Here is a 22263-nt window from a genome sequence, read left to right on the forward strand (position 1 = left end):
CCACATGGTTTCGCATGGTGCCTGGATACCATGCATGCATGGATGGGGCTTCACTCGCTTACACGACTCGATTCCTGACAGGCTGCAGACCACTACCAGTCTGCAGATCAGAAGTTGGGGACCCCTGGTTTATATGGTATATTGTTTCTCCCCCTCTCCTTTTATTAGAAGATGTATGAAGAAGCACTTTTTATTGTTCTTGCATCTTTTGCTAAATATTTTGAGCGTTAGTTTTTCTGGCAGCATCTCCTGAATTCTGAATTACCTCTGTCTACCTTTTCTTGGTGATCTGACTCCTTGCACCTCCATGGTTGCATGTTCAGAAGGGCATAATTGTGTTCCACACTTCCCAATTACAACAAACCTCAGTCATCAAGCTGCAATTCTGAATAGGTTTAATTAGCATAAACCCAGGTTTATACATTATACTAATTTGACCAGCGTAGTCATATACGGATTTCACTTGGAAACAATAATCTCATTGCATTTTTAAATTTTTTTTTATTATAAAACTATAGAAGATAATTTTACACTTTCAAAATTCAATTTTCTCTGAGGTGTTGATATTTTTTCCTTAGTTATCGAAGGTACATCAAGTATTGCTTCTTGTTGAATTTTATTTATAGTGGTCTTTACCAATCTCTTTCTACAATGGCAGCCACAACCAGCAGGATTTTTCCAACTGAAAAAAATATTGCCTTTTCTAAGTGGCCTGTTTTAAATTCCTTTCATTTCCAGATTCAAAAATTTAGAATGGTCCACGAGCTGAAAGTTCGTTGTGATCGTTTCGATCGTTGTGTTCGTTCTGATCGTTTCGTATCACCCTTCCCTCCCTTTCAGGAGACATACTTTCTTGGTGTTACCTTATACAGTTAATTTCACGAATTGGTTTACTGGCTCTCTTCCTCAAAAGATTTAAGACATGCATTATTAATTGCTTACCAGAATGAAGATTTAAAGCCTATAAATCTGATCTGCATCAAAATGTACTTTGATGCACTCATATGCACAATTATAGCCAGACAATCATGGCCTGTTCCAGGATCTGTAATTCCATTCCTCATTTTGTTTTCTTCCTCCCTGTGCCAACATTTTATGTCCAATGCATGTAACACAGCCCTATGAGACCTGTTTTAGAGGTCTTCTTTCCTTTCCTTTCCTTTCCTTTCCTTTCCTTTCCTTTCCTTTCCTTTCCTTTCCTTTCCTTTCCTTTCTCCCAGTTCTATTAATTTAATTCCAGCTAAGTAAATACAGATTTTGGGCAAGGGGACATAGTGTTGTTCTAAAATTGTATGAGTTTCCAAAATCTCATTTTGTTTATGGATAGTATTATCTTCCCTACTCAGAGAATAAAATCACTAATTGTACATGAGATTCTGGAGATAGTCAGAAAGAAATAATAGATGCCATTTAGAAGTTTGATGTCATCTTCTCCATACTGCCACAGACAAGGAGCTATGTATTGTACATCTACATTATTCAAAGGGATATACATATATACAAATAAGCTTTTCTTGAGACTGACAATGGTAATGAATACACAATGGGAAAAATATTCAAATAAGATTCACAGTGCCTAGCTGTAAATACCCAAGAAGATCAACATCACTTAACATCCCATCAAAGATTTGCAAATTCCCAGAACATCTTAAAAATAGTTCTTACCTTCTTCCACATGATATCCTCCCATGTTCCATTTCTTAAAACTGGGAAAGGGAAAGAAAAATGTAATTTTTTCCCCTTTAAAATCAGAAGTTAACATAAGACAAGAACTCAGAAGGACCGGGGTAGAGGGAGAAGGTTAACTGAGCCCTAACTTGATTCTTTTCAAAATGCTCAATGGACCTGAAAACTATCTTTGTCCATCTATCTTAGTTGGGCAATTCAATGATGCCTTCCTGATGTTTGAGATAGTTTAAATAAGTTTATGTGGGTTGCTTATAATCAGAACTCCAGCTTACCCAACGTGAACTCAGGAACTTCACTATATGCTACCAACAGACCCATTTCCAGGGCTGTCTCTTCTTCATTGAGCTGGCAGTGAAGGACAAGGCAGCATTCTTAAGATACTTCTGGATAAATCTTTCATTGGCAATCAAAGCTCCTTCGCAAAATTTTATGAAGGATTTTCCTCTTGTGTTTTACCATAACTGTTTTCCTTTTGTATTCTTTCTTTCCACAAAACATGCATTAAGGCAAGAAAATGGCATTGCTGCATATTGATTTCTGATTGGCAGAATCAAGAGCCGCCTATGAGTCAGAAAACAGTCTTTGTTATTCCATTATTGGTGAAGTAGCTAATGTATTGTGCCCTTTTCTGTGGTTAATTTGAACTTTAAAAAATGCTACCCAGTTTCTCCCTACAAATTGAGACTGTAGTTCGTGAGTGGACCAATTTTTGTATCCTCAAACCTTCATTCTTAACGTTGTGTATCTTAATTAAACAATTGCAGCCTGCAACAATATTGTAATTATTACTGCTCTCTTAGACACAGATTGCTATGTTAAAAACCACTTAAGAGAATTGATCTGAATACACTGAAATTACTTAGAAAGTGGCATTCTATGTCACTAAATTCAATACGCAGATTCCCATAAATGAAGAGTGGATAGTGAAATTAATGGCACTAGCGCCGATGGCAAAATTGACTACTTTGATAAAAGATAGAAGTTTACCTAGCTTTCTTACTATATGGGGACCACTTTTGGACTTCTTGCTTGAGAAAGATAAAAATGAAATTTTGGGTTTAGGGTTTGATCATTAGATTTGTTATGATTGTACAAATATTGTGTTTTACAAGATACATATATTGTACATTGTTAAGGATTATGTTTAATCTTAGGATAGGCGGTTATATTGCTATATAGTTTTAGGGTTTTTTTTATTAAGTTTGTATATTGTTTATGTTTAGTTTTGTTTTAATTTAAAGTAAGATTATTTGTATGTGTACTAAAGAAAGTCAGAAGTCAATTTTCCTTTTTATTCCCTCTTTTATTTCTGCTACTTTTTACTTTCTTCCTCCTTTGATCTCCTCCCCCTCCTTTTTTCATCTTTTCTGTTTTCATTACTTTATATTTTATCTTTCTTGGAAACTTAATAAAGCTGGTCTATGACATTAAATTCAGCAATAATTTCCAGATAAGCACAGTGCCCTGTTGTCATTAAATGCTTCAACCCAACTGATGTTATTTCTACCCACATGAATTAGACAGAAGGGTACAATATGAAATTATGAAAGTAGCGATATTAATCACTGACTAGCGATAAATTGTTTCTCACATTCATTTATTTAGAACTGAATTACTGTAGCTATTACCTTAAAAGGTACAGCAAACAATTCAGAACAACATAGCTACAGGGCAAAGGCAAAACATTATTAAAACAAATCAAAGCACGATATGACAAATACTTACATAATTTATAATAAAAGTCACTTAATGAAAATTAGCAGCCCTTAATGTTCACAGTAAGAAGGCAAGAGATAGAACTCTCAGGGCAAGCTATTCCCGTTTATAGAATTAGGAGCTTTCTCCCAATTCTTAAACTTGGGCATCACATTATTCGCAGTTAGCTGTAAAACAAAACATTAATAAAACCAAATATAATTATTCCTCTAAGGAGGCTATAACTCTTCCTACCGTATAATTTGTATGAGAGAAACTGAAAAGGCTTTACCTATTGTTTTCTTTCTGTTCACTGTACTGTCAGCTTTGTGTCTTTTCTGTTGAGAAATAAAAACAAACAAACAAACATTTAGGTATATTCAAGGGTAAACTGAATGAAAGACAGAAAGATTAAGACAAAACATAGAAGCTTCATTAGAGTTTCCAGTATGTGTTAATAGCATAGGGAAGCCAGTTTGGTTAGTACTTAAGACACCAGGCTAAAAGCCAGGAGACTCCCATCTTAGGTATGAAAACGAGCTACAGTCAGTCAATCTCATTCAGCCCAAATACCACATAGAGTTGTTGTTGTGGGGAAAAATAAGAGGAAGAAGGAGTATTGTGTGTGTTAGCCACTTTGGGTTATTTATAAAAATAAAAAAGGCAGATATAAACAAATAAATAAGCTATTCTCTCCTATGCATTAGTATGAATCTTTCTACAGGTAGTCCTTGACTTACAACAGTTCATTTAGTGACCATTCAAAGTTACAACGGCACTGAAGAAAGCGATTGATGACTATTTTTCACACTTAACAACCGTCGCAGCATCCCCCCAGTCACATGATCCACATTCAACCGCTTGGCAACTGACTCATATTTATGACGGTTGCACTGTCCTGAGATCATGTGATCACCTTTTGTGACCTTCCGACAAGCATAATCGACGGGGAAGCCAGATTTACTTAAGAACTGTGTTATTAACTTAACAACTGCAAGGATTCACTTAACAACTGTGCTAAGAAAGATCATAAAGTAGGACAAAACTCACTTAACAACTATCTCACTTATCAACAGAAGTGTTGATAAGTGCCAATTGTGGTCATAATTCGAGGATCACTTATAGTTCAAGATGGAGCACTTTTTAATTCCTGTATGCAGTGATTAGCAAACACTAATTAGGAAAAGCAATAATACCTGCAGAGATTTTTGCTTTGCTCCCTCTTCCCTTCCCTTCCCTTCCTTCTCTTTCCCTTCCGTTCTCCTACTTCCCTTTACTCTCCTTCCTACTTTGAATCATGTCTATATGATTCCCCAAATCGAGGGAATATATACAGAGAAGAACCTGCTCAACTGACATATACCAATTTATCAAGAAATTTCATAGAATGAGTAATACTGGATTTTTCACCAATATCTTTTATGCAGTCATACAGTTGTATGTTCAAGGAATGTATTTCTTATTAAATGTCTGTTTCCACCTCCCCACCGTCCCATTGCTTAATTCTGATTCCTACGAATTCACTCATTTAGACAGTTTATAGACTTATACAGTTCAGCAGCATTAGGTTTTTTACTCAAACCGATTTTTTAATTAATTTACTTAGTCCCATACTGTCTGCTCTGACTGGTATTATCTCGGTAGTATCTTTTATAATGAAGTTTTTCATATCAACTACTATTTGTTGTTTTAGCTACATGATAATGTTGAGGATCACCCTGAGAACCTTTTCCATGAAAAATGCATGGATCATCTTCTCTGTTGAATCATCTTCTGAGTCACACAATAGGGCATGAAATGGTAATCTATAACCTTCCAGATGGTTTAGATAGAATCCCAATTCCCATCAATCCAAGCCAATATAATCAACTCTGGTTGATGGGAATTTTATTTCAGTAATATTTGATATTCTGATGTACTGAATGTTTAATATGCTGAATATCTTCAGTAATATCTTCACAGCATTTTGGCTAACCTAGCATTAAAGCAATTAGTACAAGCGATGGAAGAACTTCCTTTCATTCCATTTCTGCATAGCATAGCAGAATTTCATACATAAAATTCAATTCAATTCAATTCAATTTATTCAATTTATATACCGCCCTTCTCCTATTGGACTCAGGGCGGTGCACAGCCAAGAATAAAAAACATACCAATACAAAATTTAAAATCAATTAAAAGAATTATACAGCTTTGGCCCACAATTTAAAACAATCCAATTAAAACCCAATTTACACTTAAAAAGCTAAAAAGAGCTAAAAAAAGGGAGGGGGGGGTTCACGCCAGCCCTGCTTGATGGAAAAGAAAAGTTTTTAGGGCACGGCGAAAGGCCCGGAGATCTGGTATCCTTTGTATCTCTGGGGGCAAATCGTTCCAGAGGGCAGGTGCTACCACAGAGAAGGCCCTCCCCCTGGGGGTCGCCAGCTGACATTGCCTGGCTGACGGCACCCTGAGGAGTCCCTCTCTGTGGGAGCGTACTGGTCGATGGGAGGCTATTGGCGGCAGAAGGCAGTCTCGCAAAATTCTAGAAAACTTTTCTTTATGCAATTTCATACCTTAAATTAGAAAACTTTTCTTTATAGCATGTAAACCTTTCCATATGTTGCAATATTATCCCCAGGGAGGTTGGTCATAATTCTGAATAGTTTCTAAGTGACCAGTCCTAAACTGAGGACTACCTGTAATTATTTTCTAATCTTCAAGGTAGTACACTCCTAGTTTATCTTGCTGTTTTGTTATTTTTTTAATTAAAAATATTATTTTTAATTTTAATCTTCAGTATCGCATTGTCTCAAAATGGAGCTACTATTAAAGTGACTTGAGTAATCATGCAAATTAGTTTTATACATCTGAATGTTTCTTGCTATATTGCAAAGGGACAGACATTTCTTCCAAAATCTAAATTTATACTCACATAATCTTCTATTATTTCTTTGATGCCAGCAACTGTTAGAATAAATAGAAATGGCACCAAGGTAGTATATCTTCCAGTTGGAGAGACCTCTGGAATTTGCTGAAAAAGAAATGTATGTATTTAGAAAAGTATTCAAAGAAAGAGGAAGTAAAAATATATACTGCAAAATAAAAATAGTGTCATCTCTTAATTTCAGAAGGGGGAATTGAGAGTGGGCAGATGACTGAGAAATTTATTCTTGTCTTACTTTTTTATGTTGCTTCAGCACTTCAATCCCTTCTCTGCTGATTTATCTTGCCAGGGATCCAAAGTCGGAAAAATATGACTTGACAGAATCATTTGGGCAGAAATTTATAAAATATTCAGGATATAAACATCCTCTACCTGCAGCTGTTCTAACTGACCCTGTCCATACTAAGAAGTGAAATTAGCCTATAATAATGAGGCCTAAATAAAGTAACTACGATGGATTATGCGTGATCGAGGTTCAAAGCTCTACTCAGACCAAATTTTTTCTAGTTTCTGACCAAATTTCCTGTTGTTGTTAAACTGCAGCACACACCATCCCAGCCTAGAAGTGATAAGAATTCTACTCAGTATCAACTGAAGCCCCAAAATCAGGAAATACACGTACTAAAAAAGTATCAGAATGTACAAGATTGACTCCTGTTATTTGTTAATGAGTGATTCCTGATTGGCTGGGATTACTATCAAATGACTGCTGCCTTTTTATTTTCTCTGACCCATACAATTCTGAGCTTGTTTAAATCGTCAAACCTATATTGGAAAATCCAAATTCTGAGTCTGCTTTGGATAAGATTGCTATTTCCAATATTTCCGGTTTTTGTTAAAACTGGTTTTAGTTAAGATTGCTATTTCCTGCTTTGATAACTGTCAAGTATAAAAGGTTTAAAGGTTTCCCCTGTGCAGTCATAACTGGCTGAAGGGGGTAGTGCTCACCTCTGATTCTCAGCTGAGGGAGAGCTGTGTTGTCTGAGAGATGCTTCTGTCATCATGTGGCCAGCATGAAAATACAGAATGCAGCAACCTTCTCGCCAAAGCACTACCTATTTATCTGCTCACATTTGCATACTTTCAAACTGCTACGTTGGCAGGAGCTGAGGTGAAGAACCTCATCCCATTGCATGGCACTCGGGTCTCGAACCCGGGCTTTCCAGTTGACAAGCCATTGTGTCTTAACTGCTGAGCCATCCTGCCGCCCCGTTGTGTATAACAATAGATTAAAAGCATTATCATTATATTTTCTAGGCTAACATTCAATTTAGCAATACCATTATGATTCATCATAAAATGGACAAATGATCTACATACATTTGTTGGACTACACTTAGTTCATCATGCATGGTTAAAGTATATGCTTATGCGTTGTGCAACTTCATCAATGCTACAAGAGTTCGTAGTCACAGACTGTTCACCTGCCACTGTATTAAATTAAGCTATGCATACAGTTGTTTTACTTCAATATAGACATACCTGCAGTAAGGCAATGAAGAGGAAGAAAGCATTTGCAGCTTTTCTAATCTGTTCATACAGGAATCGAGGTAGAAATGTCACCACGCTGTATTTAGCTGTGCTGTTTTGAGAAGCAAAATAAGACATTGCTTTAAAAGGTGGGAGGAGGTGAGACCATTGAGCTAAGTGATTTAACTGTGAATTGAATCATAGCCAGATAATTAGATGATTGCTTCAAATTAATGCAATCACTTTTATTTAATGGTTGCTCTTTCTAGCATCTGTATCTTCTGCTTTTACACATTCTCTCCTCAGTTTTTCTGTAACTGTCTTTTCAGGGCTTGCCAAGTCCAAGATCAGGGATTTACAATATATCTCACTCTAAACCGACTAAATAAACAAACTGAGCCCAGGAAGAAAACAGAATACATTAGATCTAAATTGAAAATCATCACAGCTAAGCCAAAGAAACCAAGTAATGTCCTTACTAAACAACCTCAACAATTCTGTGACACACAAAGAAGAGGCTTCATTACTATCACTTTCAAATCCTATAGATATTTACTATCAGAAAATCTCAATGTTCTATTACATTAATAGTGAAATAGGGATCTGAATCCTTGGTTTATTCAAACAGAGATTTTCTAATTTAGCTTTTCTAAATCTATTGTCTCAGATTTGGTTTTGTTTAATTAACAGATTTGTAGTTTAATTAACAATGGATGTTTCAGAAATAAATATATATATAGTTCCCATTCTCAAGGCAAATATATTAGAAATCTGCTTTGCTTCCATTATGGATCGATGATTAGAGCCAGCAGACTTCTATCTGATAGCAAACCATAACAATTAAAAAAAATCCATTGTAAATGTAGCAAGCAAACTTCAGCACAACGGACAGTTCTTTATGAGATTAGATCTTTTTCCTATACATTCTGCATATGAAACAGCAGCTCACATCAAATTCTCCTCCTTGCCACTGCCTGTAGGACCCAAACACTATATGACATGAACTGCTACCCATTGAATTTTTTTTTTTTTTTTGTCCACAACTGGTGCTTTTGAAAATAGAAAATCAGCTATGACTGCTTCTGCATGTTACCAGATGATAGAAAGAACTGGTTGCATGGCATCCATAATGTTTAGTTACTGCTTTGGGAAATCAACTTGAAAAAGAACAATGAGATTTTCAGCAAGCATTTTAATAGAAAGCACAATTTTACTGCAATAAATCCCAGGTAACTATAGGCTGGGTCCTGGTCCAAGAGTTGGCATGTTTCATCTTTCTCCACTGTAATTTATATTTTGGCCTTCTTAAAAATTGCCATTCCTAATTCTGTTTTTCATTCTCAGAAGCCTGCCTCAAGGTTGTACTGACTCCAATAACACGCTCAAAACAAGAATAAGAAAAATAAGAACAAAGTCACAAAAGACCAGTATAGATATTTTTTTTAAGAATGTAGAATGAAAAACATAGCACATAGCACATCAGAGATCATTTATATATTGTCAATACATATGGCACACCTATATTGTTCAGGTCAGGAGAAATACTATATTAATCTGTATTTTGCAGCACACGCTCACACAAGTCAGTTTTTGACTTATGGAGTCTACCTGGATAAGTCCCTGCAATTTTCTTGGCAAGTTTTTTAGAAGTGCTTTGCCACTGCTTTCTTCCTTGGTCTGAGAGAGTAACTGGCCCAAAGTTACTCAGATGGCTTTGTGTCCAAAGTAAAATTAAAACTCATGATCTTCTGATTTCTAGCCCTCAATCTCTACACCAAACTATCTCTATTATTGTTTCCCTAATCTTTTATGGGTCACCAAAGACTGCCAGTTTTAAATAGCAATTACAGCAAGACACTGAAAAAAATACATCCAGGGATACTGTATGGCATTGAAACAATTCACACATTTTATATTAATATTTTTAAAACCTCAAAATTAAGACATTGTCAGGATTCACAAAACCAATCTAAAATGAGATAACTTTGCAAAAAAAAAAAAAAAACCTACCACAGAATCTTTGTTTTTCATTTTCCATTCTTTCTTTCATCATTTTAAATGTGTAATGCACATAAATCTAATCTCTCTAAAGACTGTGTCTTGCATTACACTGCAAAGAAGTACAGGCTAACCTCCTTTCCTCCCCCTGAAGATTTAGGACACCGTATCTTCCAACATTTTCAAGCACAAGTGCAGACAAGCTACATTTTAAATGAGAAGCACATAGAAAAATAGTTTGTACTGGCAGATTTTAAGAAATATGTGAAGTCCCATCATGTGCTCTAAAACAGAAAATACACTTCCAATATAGGGAAAGAGTTACAGTATGTTTTTATAACTCAGAATGGAGTGTGAATATATAAGTTAGAATAGTTAACTGATCAAATGCGGACAATAACATATGAGCACATTAGCAGAAACATAATACATCTTGTTCATACTGTGAGACTTCCAGAATCAATTGGAGTTGGGCAACATCTAAAATAAATTTAAAAAGTTAAAAATCATTTTTATACTACTGTCAAGGTCAGGCTGAGACTACAGTCAGAGCTTGGGAGGTTTTTTTGTTGGACTTAAACTCTGGCCTCCACCAAATGACCAGAATTACTGCTAGAAGGTGGTAGAGCTCCAACAGTAAAAGACCAAAGTACAATAGGCTGAACATATGACTCAATCTAGAGATGGGGGGAAAATCTGCCATGGACTTTAATGGGAGAAACATGACATGATCCACCAAATCAACCCCAATAAGGAACATACAGACTTCTTTGTAACAGATGCATCAAAAATCATGTAATAGGGAAAAGTTGTACACAAAAATAATTAGAACATATAATACACTATAATATTACAGAGAGAAAGATTCTTATATATATAAATATAAAAGCTATGCAGGTAGGGAAAAACACAAACCATAAATAAAGATTTTTCTGCTGGCTATTCCTTTGAAAATATGTGATGTTAACATGGGTTAACATCCTTCCTTCCTTCCTTCCTTCCTTCCTTCCTTCCTTCCTTCCTTCCTTCCTTCCTTCCTTCCTCAGTTAGACAACTGCAGTAAAAAAAGCAACCAGTTTAACTCTGATGGGAGTGCAATTTATAAAATTAGGAAGCTTAGATATGCTGTATTACCAGCAATGAGAATCATTTTTTTTTCATTGATTCATTTAATTCATATTTCATTCTTTTGCTTTTAGGTATCTGCAGTAGCTGTCAAAGAAACCATGCCAAGGAGAGTATTGTTTAGGTCTAATTGTTTTGAACACACCTTGCATAACCCTTTGGCAGGAAGAATTGTCTTGTATTTTGTTCATTCAGCTTCCTGACCTCTGGCGTACGTATAATTTTCAGTGAGTAAGAAAATCGATTGCTGGCAAGCAATAAAACATGACAATATTCTGATCATTTATTTGCTTGTATTAATTAAGCACCCTCACATTAGCCTATTTTTGTTATTAATGCACCATCAGAATAATGTTCCATTTGGAAAAGCATCAGTACTCAGTAAAAGGATGCCTTTCTATGTACACAAATGATTCTTACAATATACATAGCATTCTTCATCACACCATGCTGGAGATAATGTTATAAAATTAGATCATCTGTGTCATATTCTATTAATAAAGTAGAAAAGCCTGCGAAAGGAAAAGTGAAGCATAGGGTTTTCTGCTATGAGTGGTTCTAACAATGATAATGTGTGCAGTCACAGTTGAGTTGAGACTGACCATTAAGATACATCTACGTAGCTTTCTTGACATCAGTGTGGAATTGGGTTGCTTTTGCCTTATTCTGGCAAAGTTTCTCTGTCTTTGTCTAGCTAAGAATCCTGATATCCCATTTTGGTCTCCCATCAAAGTAATAACCAGGTCTGATAATACTTAATTTCTCAGCACAAACAAAATTAGCCATATGAAACTTGACAAATATCAACAAATCTCTGTGGTCCATGGACCTCTTGCTTCTGAAAGAATCAGTCATCCCTATATATTCTCAGTTTCAAGTATCTTAGTAGTCTAAAATATTTTATTTTAAAATTATTTATTTATTTATTTATTTATTTATTTATTTTAATTTGATTTATATGCCGCCCTTCTCCGGAGACTCAGGGCGGCTTACGATGCGTTAAGCAATAGCCTTCATACTTTTGTATATTTTTTACAAAGTCAGCTTACTGACTGAGCCCCCCACAAACTGGGTCCTCAATTTACCCACCTTAGAAAGGATGGAAGGCTGAGTCAACCTAAATTATTACATTTATATTCTACCCATCTCATGATTTGAGGTGACAATATTAAAATAACACATATAATAATCTTTTTCATTAAATTTATGTCTTTTTTTCTTTGGGAACAAAAGATGGTATACATAATATTCCTACCCAATATAACTATCGTGTTCACCACACTAATCTATAATTAATTGTTAGATGTTGGCCAAACATATTGTATTGACCCAGCCATCTTAGTTTCTAAATCATGGCTTTTGGCTTGGCATGTTACAGTCCAACCCATTGAGACTTACTTAATATGGGATTAAGACTGGCCTAATGTCATACATAACTGAGTGAAGTTTCCCACTTCTTAAACACCCTAACCCGGATCTCAAATTCCAGATACTAATAGCAAACTAAGAATGGAAGCTCAACAGATGGGTATAACTTACAGATGTTGATTAAATTTACAATAAAGAGAATGAACCATAAAGAAGTGGAATGAATAATACAATTTAAGGACTACAAGTAAATAAAATACTTTTATATTCAATCTATATTGAATAAATTCCAATCTTAAGAAATATTTAAAACTGACATCTTAATCTGGAATTATGATTGGATATCCATTTGTTCCAACAGTTGTATGATCTTTAAGTTTAAGAGGTATGGACTTCAACTCCCAGAATTCCCTAGCCAGCATAGCATTTGCCAAGGTTGAGAAACACTGCAGTAGGTCATTTGAAATTAATGACATTAAAACATTTAATCACAAATAGCCTACAATGTGGATTCTCAAGGATATAATGCAACATTTGCCACACATATCAATTGCTTATGCTCCCAAAGATATAGAGCATTGACATGCAGTTGGTCAAATCCTATCCCGTTTGTAGTCAAGGCCTAAATTTAACTTCCATCTGCATGTTGCACCTGGCCTTTTCTACTGCCTCCCTCCCTCAGAGTCTTTCAATTATATTTGCAAAACAAAGTCTTGTCAAAAGTAGGGTGCAAGCAGGGTGAAATGACATTTTCTTTGAAAGGGAGTAGTAATTTGAAAAGTTAAGATGACTTCACGGTTTATTTCTAAACATAAATCATCTCTTATCTCAGACTTTCATATCATGCAGCTATTCTTAATTTGGAACAAAGGTAAAAGTTCCTTGACTCCCTCACCATTTAGCCTTTTTTTTGGAACTACTTTCTATAAATCTTAATTCCTCCATTTCCAGCAATAAATGCAGGAATGGTATCTGGATTGGTTATGGTGCTGGCTCTTGGTTTTAATCAGCTTATTTTTTTTTCTTTTCAATTCTAGAATTCACTTGGATTATTTTGCTGGTTCACTTTCTACCATATAGCAATTCTTATAATTAATGTCTGACTGCTTTTCTCACCACCCCACAAGCTGCTTGTGAATTCATCAGCCCTGGCACCTCTGAAGCAGAAACTCCCATCAGAAAATGAGAGCATGGGCTAGAAAAGGAATAGAATATTTTTTTGTGGCAGGGGGATGCACTGAGCAGGAAAATGAAGGTCTGTAGCTAAAAAGGAAATGATATGGTTGCATTATGCCTAAGGCAGGCATCGGATGCAAGGATCTACATTTGATGCTTTTACTAGGCTTATTTTATAGTTTTCACTACAGTTCTTTGTAGGATGAAATCATACCATAGTTATAATCAGGCAGGGCTTTAGGAGCTTCAAAAATAGAAATAACAGAGGTTGGAAGCAGTGGTGGGTTTCAAATTTTTTTACTACCAGTTCTGTGGACGTGGCTTAGTGGGTGTGGCATGGCTTGGCGGGCATGGCAGGAGAAGGATACTGTAAAATCTCCATTCCCATCCCACTCCAGGGGAAGGATACTGTAAAATCTCCATTCCTTCCCCAATCCAGGGGAAGGTTACTGCAAAATCCCCACCGTATTGGCCTCCCGAAAAGCAGTGAAGACCTGGCTTTTCTGGCAGGCCTGGGGCCGTTGATCTCGCTCTTGCGATCCGGCAAGATCCGGCCATGAATGGTGCGAATGAGTTTTAATGTTTTTAATTTTAAAATGTTTTTTTATAATGATTTTAAATGTATTGTGAGCCACCCTGAGTCTTCGGAGAGGGGCGCCATACAAATTTAATTAATAAATAATAAATAATAATTAAATAAATAAATAAAATCCCCATTTCCTCCCGATCAGCTGGGACTCGGGAGGCAGAGAATAAATGGGGGCGGGGCCAATCAGAATTTTTACTACCGGTTCTATGAACTATTCAAAATTTCCGCTACCAGTTCTCCAGAACTGGTCAGAACCTGCTGAAACCCACTTCTGGTTGGAAGGGACCTTGGAGGTCTTCTTGTCCAACCCTCTGCTCAAGCAAGAAACCCTATAACATTTCAGACAAATGATTGTCCAATCTCTTCTTAAAAACCTCCAGTGATGAAGACTTCCATCCTTCTAAGGTCAGTAAAATGAGGACCCAGATTGTTGGGGGCAACATGCTGACTCTGTAAACCACTTAGAGAGGGTTGTAAAGCACTGTGAAGCGATACGTAAGTCTAAGTGCTATTGCTATTGCTACCTACAACTTCTTCAGGCAAGTCGTTTCACTGTGGAGTGGAACTGCAAGTCATTGCCAGTGGGGGTATTTCCAGGACTCAGGTTCCCTATCTTTGCATTATATATCTATAATGCAAAGGTCTAACCTCCCTTTTAAATTATTTTTAAAAAAATTTAAAATTTTAAATTTGTCTTATGAATTTAGGGTGTTTTGAATTTCGTTTTTCAGGCCAATTATTTAATTGTATTTTAATGGTTTTTTAACATTTGTATTATATGTATTTTATTTGGCTGTTCACCGCCCTGAGTCCTTCGGGAGTAGGGCGGTATACAAATTCAATTAATAATAATAATAATAATAATAATAATAATAATAATAATAATAATAATAATAATAATAATAATAATAATAATAATATAGAGAGACAATGTCATAGAAAGAATTAAATAAACCCAGACAGGGAAGTTGGTATATGCTGCAGGAAGATAATATGCCATCTTAATTTGAACTAAAGATATCAATGACATTTGCAAAAGTCATCATGAATTCCAATTTAGGATCCTCTTCCTCCTTCAGCTACAAGTTAATCAATAGCAATTTCTTTCCATTCTTGCTGTTCAATAGAAGATTGTGGAAAGGGAGACAATCAAAATATTGTTGCCGTATTTTCAGCAATGATTCATTTATAGCACAATATATGCCATACCTAGCACCAGTTTGTTTAAAGTTTCAGTCTAGAAATCATAAGTTCTAGCAGTTTGTTTAAGGCCGTGATGGCGAACCTATGGCACGAGCGCCCAAAGTGGCACTCAAAGCCATGTAATCCGGCACACGCAGCCTTGCCTGTCTGTCTTTTGGGTTTCTGGCACGCATACGCACGCAATGATCAGCTATCCTTCATGCATGTGGCAGTGCCAAAAACCGGTGTGCGATACGTGCCGGCCAGCTGATTGTCAGGCACGCATGCATGCCAGAATCCGGAAGTTCGGCTTTTCCAGAATGAGATCCTTTCACACACAGCAGTGCCAAAAACCAGCCTGCGCATGCACGCCAGCCAGCTGATCGTCAGGTGCGCATGCACGCTAGAACCTGGAAGTTCAGCTTTTCTGGAGTGTGGCCTGACGAGTGTGCGCGTGTGTGCGCAACATTTCCATGCAACCTTTTCGGCACTCAGTGCTGAAAAAGTTCACCATTACTGGTTTAAGGTATCAGTCTAGAGCAGTGATGGCTAACCTTTTTGCCATCGCGTGCCAAAAGTGGGGGGACTGGGGGGGGTCGCTCGCACATGTGCCCACACCCATAATTCTATGCGCCCCGTCCCCCACGCATGAGTGTGCAACCCCCCTCGCGCTCCGCCCACTTTTGCCATGCGATGGCAAGGTAGGCCTGTTTTTCGCTCTCCCCAGGCTCCAGAGCCTTTCTAGGAGGCTGGAGAGGGCAAAAATGGCCTTCCCCACTCCCCCAGAGGCCCTCCGGAGGCTGGAAACAGCCTTTTTCCTGACTTCCGGTGGGCCCAAAAGGCTTGAAAATCAGCTGGCCGACGTATGTATGCATGCTGGAACTGAGCTTGCATGCCCACTGATATGGCTCTGCGTACTACCTGTGGCACGCATGCCATAGATTCGCCATCATAGGTCTAGAGCCATAATGGCGGACGCAGAGCCATCTCTCCGGGCACATGAGCCATCACCTGTTATTCTTCCAGGTTCCGGCACACCGGCCATCTGGTCTTCATGTACACATTTTTGCCAGAAACCGGAAGACCAGGTCGCCGGTGCGCATGCACGTCAGTGATGGGTTTCAACCGGTGTTACCACCGGTTCACTTCACGCACATGTTTTGCACGCGAAGAAAGAACAGGTGCTGGAAGGCTTGCTCGGTAGCTAGGAAACAGGTTTCTATTGTCATTCTCCCTACCCGTCAACTGCAACTTCTAGTAGGAACAGTTGGTCTTTTGCTATTCTGCTGCTCATCTGGCAATATAGTTGTTTGGATTTAATTTGTCACATATTTCTGGATCAACTGTCAAGCAAACCTTATTTGCCAATGACTGGTACTGTTTAATGTCTCTTTAATCATACAAAAGTGCTGTGCAACACAATGACACTTTGGTACTTTTTAATGTGTCTCCAGACAGAAGCACATATTCTTTGCATTTATTAAAATACTATATCACAGAAAACAAAGCCAAGTCTCTCTTCAATCCTGTCAGTTAAACAATGTATAGTAATGTAAGAACAGCCCTGAGGGCACATTTTAAGTTTCAACCAAATTGTTATTATGAGACAAATAGCCAGAGGAACCTAGCAAGTTTGGTTCCCCCACTCTAGAAAACACATTTTTAAAACTTTTTTTCTGGTCAGATGATCATAAAACCAAGCACTGAATTGCATGCAGCTTCCACCATTAGTATTTTTTCCAACCAAAGGAATGTTGAAAAAAAATAAGTGAAATGACTTAAGATTTTATCTGTTCCTCAGTAGAATAGCTCTCCAAAACTGGAATATAAGGGTACGAAATTTGGTGCAGAAGACAACAAAAGCCACCAATCTCTGTTTTCCTGATCACATAGCCCAGAGCAGAGTACCAGAGTCTTCCTCTCTCCATTTGAAATCCTCCCTCCCATGTGACCTAGAAGGAAGTTATTTTGATGGGCCTGGAAAGAATTCCAGAAACTAGGTTCTACAGGCTTTGTAATATAATGGTTCTGTTCACTGCTTACCATAAGGAGGCAATATATGACCACTTTCAATCTTTTACCAGTATTTGATTTCACAGATCTTGCACTTTCATGACTACAATGCAATGCACTTAGCTGTTAAAATGAGCTGCCTCATTCTAGAAGCCTCAAGATTTTCTAGTACAAAGCCCAGATTAATACCTAAAGGTTTCTAGCCTGAGAGTGCAAGTGAACAAGGAAGGCCTATCATTCATAGAATCCGCAAGTTTTAACCACCTTTTTTTGTAAAGAATGGCTAAATAAGGGTAAGCTGGATATTGGCGAATTGTTTTTCAGCTTGCTAGCTTCCCATTTATTTTTGCTTAAATTTAACTGCCTTTGCCCAGATCCATTCTAGAATTTTTCCATCCAAGTCCATTTTTTTCATTTTGACAATATGTAAGAATTTCAATTCAGTGAGCAAATGAAAAGAACATCTGTATTTCAATCACTGTTTAGTAAACAAACTGCAATCGATTAGGCACACAAGATGCTAAACTAAAACATAATATATAATACCAGCTAATTTACATGAGCTTGCCCTGCTGGCTGGAAAAAATTCCCATGACATTTCTTTGGGCATCTCAAACTGAAGAAAGCAAATATCAATTCCAAGACAAATTACAGTGAAATGAAGGGGGGGAAAGGTAGAAGATATATTTTTTAAAAAAAACAGCCAGCTCTACCTTCTAAGAATGCATTTTAATAAGGAGGGCAAGTGCATTGAACAGTATACAAAGCAATTTTGTGAAAAATCAATCTCTGAATTTCAATTTAAGAATGTTAATTTAAGACAATAAATAGCATGGTTCTGTAATGGAATAAAAAACCTAAGCAATAAAAATGTCATTTTAAAACTATTTTCCTATGATAAGAAGTAACTTAATTACTTCTATCCAAGGGCAATGCTTGCAAAGCTTTTTTTGAAAAAAACTTTGGCATGCAGTGATAACAATTTAAAAATCCTTCATAGGAAATTATATGAAAATTGACATGGCATCTATTTTCCCACTGAAAAAAGCCCTAAGCAACAAAGTAATGATTTCAGGATTTAGCAATGTTATCAGATAAAGACTGGAGATGAACTAAAAGATATCTAAGACATTTTTTTTTAATTTGATTTATATGCCACCCTTCTCCGGAGACTCAGGGTGGCTTACAATGTGCTCAGCAATAGCCTTCATCCTTTGGTATATTTATACAAAGTCAGCTTATTGCCCCCACAAACTGGGTCCTCAATTTACCTACCTTAGAAAGGATGGAAGGCTGACTCAACCTTTAACTTTCTTTCAAACACAACAGAGCAAATGTAAAACAATTACTGGATTCATACACTGTATTACACAACAATTATAGTTTGGCTTAGTATGTGTGAATCATCACTGCTTTTCTAAACTTTTGGCTTATACAGTAGTGGCCAAAATTGTGGAAACCTTTTGGGGAAAGAGTATTTTCTAAAACTAGCTAATAACACCATTTTTTGGGGGAGTAGTACCATAAAATTATATATCAATGGAAAGATAATTTAATCAAGAATGTAATGCAATAACCTTTATGAATGATTTGCTATTAGAATAGCAGTTACAGTATAAAGAAAAAAAGTGAAACACATAGAAAAAACAAGATATATAAAAATTATCACCATAGAAAAAATGAGATATTCAAAAATTATCACCATGTCAGTTAATAGTTGGGTAACCTTTAGCATGAATTACAGCCTTACAATGTCTTCCCATGGAGTGAACCAAGTCTTTTAGTTCTGCAGCTGCTTTAATGTGAAACCAAGATTGAATGATTGCTTCTATTAACTGGGTTTTATTGCTCGGTTGCTTCTGACTAACACATTTCTTTAGTCGGCTCCATAGATTTTCAATTGGGTTAAGGTCTGGGCTATTCCCAGGCCATTCCAGCAGTGGAATATGATCATCTTGAAACTCAAGAAAAAAAGGTGGTGTTATTAGCCATCAAACCTCAAAAATACACTTTTCCCAAAAGGTTTCCACAATTTTGGTCATTACTGTAGGTGCCTCAGGCCGTGGTTTGTTTGTTAAACCATAGTCAAAGCAAACTAAAATATTCAGTCTAACTAATGCCAGTTTGCAAATAATTTAACAATGTCAAGACTGAAGGGTCTTTGGTACTCTCTGAGCTTGCTTGTTTTCTTGCAGACCTTTTCTTCAGCCAGGTTCACTTCAGAGTTGTGGAACAACTGGACAAAATTGTATAAAAATCCAACATATAAACACAGAAATGTATTTAGTTATTTCTTACATTTCTATCCTGCCTTTCCCAAAACCAACTCAAAAGCAGAACATAACAACCCCTCATTATTATCCATCCCAAAACAGTAAAAACTGCCTTGGTTAAATTCATCTACTAGCTCTACAGCCAAGTAGGGACTTCAATCTTGGTCTCCCTAATAGCAATGCAATACTTGAATTATTACAAATAGTCCTTAACTTATAATTATTCATTCAATGATCATTCAAAGTTATAACAGTGCTGAACAACTGCTGCTTACAACTGGTCCTTGGGGTTCCGGAAGTCTCAGCCCCTGTGGTCATGTAATTACAATCTGAATGCTTAGCAACCAATTTGCATTTGAAATCACATGATCATCATTTGCAACCTTCCCTAAGTATGCATTTTCCTAAATTTCACAGCACTAAAAGAGGAAGCAAGGCTTTTTAATCTTTTAAATTTTTTATCAACATCATCTTTCCTTCATTTTCAGGATTCCATTTTAATTCTCTTAACAATGCTTCGTATACATATCTTTTTAGAAGAACAGTATGTTGACACTCCAGTGAGATTTTGAGGGATACGAAAGGAACCTGATATATCTACACTTTGTTTTTGTTTTGTTTTTTATTTTTTATTATATTTTTATTGTTAAAGAATAACAGAAAGAAAAAAAGTACAAAAATCAATAATAAGGAAAGAAAAAAATTTTCCCCCCAACATGCTATACAAACGGAAAGGAAGTTTTAGGAAATTGAAGTCTTCAATTCTTCCAGAAATCTCTTTGATAAGGTACTGGTGCCGATTCATCCAATCTCCCAAGTGCAAAGTCCACAAATGGTTGCCAAGTATTCCAAAAAACATTTTCTTTGTATATACCACTTCTAATTTTAATATCACAAGTTAATTTATCATTTAATGCAAATTTCCATGTTTCATTATACCATTCTTCTAATTTTAAGTCAACATTTAATTTCCAATATCTAGCAATTATAATTCTCCCCATTATAACCAAAATCCTCACCAATTCTCTTTCTCCAGTTGTTAATGTTGTTTCATTCAATATTAATAATAATATGGTTTCCAATTTCAATTTGACCCTTTTCTTAATCATTTCAAATATTTCATTTTCTATCCTAGACCAAAAAAGTTCAACCCCATTACATTTACACCACATATGAGCATATGTCCCGAGTTCCACTTTACATCTCCAACACATTTTATCCACTTTATTATCCATTTGAAAAAGTCTTATTGGGGTCAAATACCACTTCCAAATAACTTTATAGTTATGTTCTTTAATCCTTATCTACACTTTGATGACATACTGGCTTCTGAAGATTGAAGGCCATTGGGTGTAAGCATGGCAAGAGGACAAAAATGACAAAACAGGCACAGATTTCACCACTTATTTTATGATGTCATACGAACGAACAAAAAGAACTGAGCATACATAACAATACTTTTTACCTCATTTGAATGAAACCACCAGATTCTGCAGATGTCTTTGCCTTTGGCAAATGATTAACAATGCTAAGACACTAGGATATTTATTTATTTATTTATTAATCAAATTTCTATACCGCCCTACTCCCGAAGGACTCAGGGCGGTGAACAGCCAAGATAAAATACCGATAATACAAATATTAAAAATCCCTTAAAATTATTAAATATTTTGGCCGAAACACAGATTAAAACACCCAATTTATAAAATCACGAATTAAAAAATTTAAAAGAGGGGAGTTAGACCAGGCCAGCTTGCTGAAATAAAAAAGTTTTGAGAGCACGGCGAAACGTGCGCAGGTCCGGGATCCTCCGTATCTCTGGGGGGAGCTCGTTCCAGATGGTAGGTGCCCCCACAGAGAAGGCTCTCCCCCTGGGGGCCGCCAGTCGACACTGTTTGGCCGACGGCACCCTGAGGAGCCCCTCTCTATGGGAGCGTACTGGTTGGTGAGAGGCTATTGGTAGCAGAAGGCGGTCTCGTAAATACCCCGGTCCGATGCCATGGAGCGCTCTAAAGGTGATAACCAAAACCTTGAAGCGCACCCGGAAGACCACCGGGAGCCAGTGCAGCTCACGCAGGAGGGGGGTCACATGGGAGCGCCACGTCACTCCCATAACCATCCGCGCGGCCGCATTCTGGACCAGCTGGTCCAGATCAGTATCAGATCAGTTCTCGGGCCAGTAATTATGAGAGCACAAAAAGCTTTGGCCAGGAATTTACAATGAATTTAAAGTAGTTTATACGCTGAAAGGACTTACATTCAAATAAATTAGCAAGGCACCTAAGACTGGAACCAAAAATCACAAGTAGAAAAAAACTAAGGTTATGTACCACAATGCAAAAGTTCACAGAATGATGCAACAGCAATTGTGAGCCTTCTGTTTCTACAAATGGTTACACAGACAAGTAGACAAATGTACTGGATTTAGTTTCACATTTCTCATGCAACATTCATGTTGAAGATTCCATCAATAAGCCAATGACTTGATTCATTGCTTCGCTAAACCATGGCATAAATCTTGCAAGCTTAACTTGCAAATAATGAGTTGTCATAAATTCGTTCCTTAGCACAACAATGTAAACATTACTGCTTGTTTCAAAACAAAAGTTAAAAATAATGAATTTGCGAATGGGTAAAGCCAATCAGGTTCTTTTCCATATGAAAAAGCATTAGATCCAATAACTGCAATTACCTCTGATGCTATTACCATTATTAAAAGCAATGCATAAAAGGCAAATTCAGTTTTTTTTAATTGTTAA

General features: G+C 36.7%; 1 protein-coding gene across 8 annotated transcripts in view; it reads right to left on the bottom strand.

Annotated features, from left to right (window-relative positions):
- The window catches only part of ATP8A2 (ATPase phospholipid transporting 8A2), a 377887-nt gene that overhangs the window by 310701 nt on the left and 44923 nt on the right, over positions 1-22263 (bottom strand). For all 8 annotated transcript variants that reach the window (XM_034410593.3, XM_034410583.3, XM_087894716.1 and 5 more), the window contains 4 exons: positions 7793-7892; positions 6299-6397; positions 3677-3722; positions 1666-1706 (listed from right to left, as the gene is read on the bottom strand). In XM_034410593.3, coding sequence (XP_034266484.1) covers positions 1666-1706; positions 3677-3722; positions 6299-6397; positions 7793-7892 — 286 coding nt within the window. The remainder of the gene's footprint in view (positions 1-1665; positions 1707-3676; positions 3723-6298; positions 6398-7792; positions 7893-22263) is intronic.

The sequence above is a fragment of the Pantherophis guttatus genome, chromosome 5 (assembly GCF_059756535.1).
Source record: "Pantherophis guttatus breed Tessera chromosome 5, ASM5975653v1, whole genome shotgun sequence".
In the NCBI taxonomy this organism is placed as follows: domain Eukaryota; kingdom Metazoa; phylum Chordata; class Lepidosauria; order Squamata; family Colubridae; genus Pantherophis; species Pantherophis guttatus.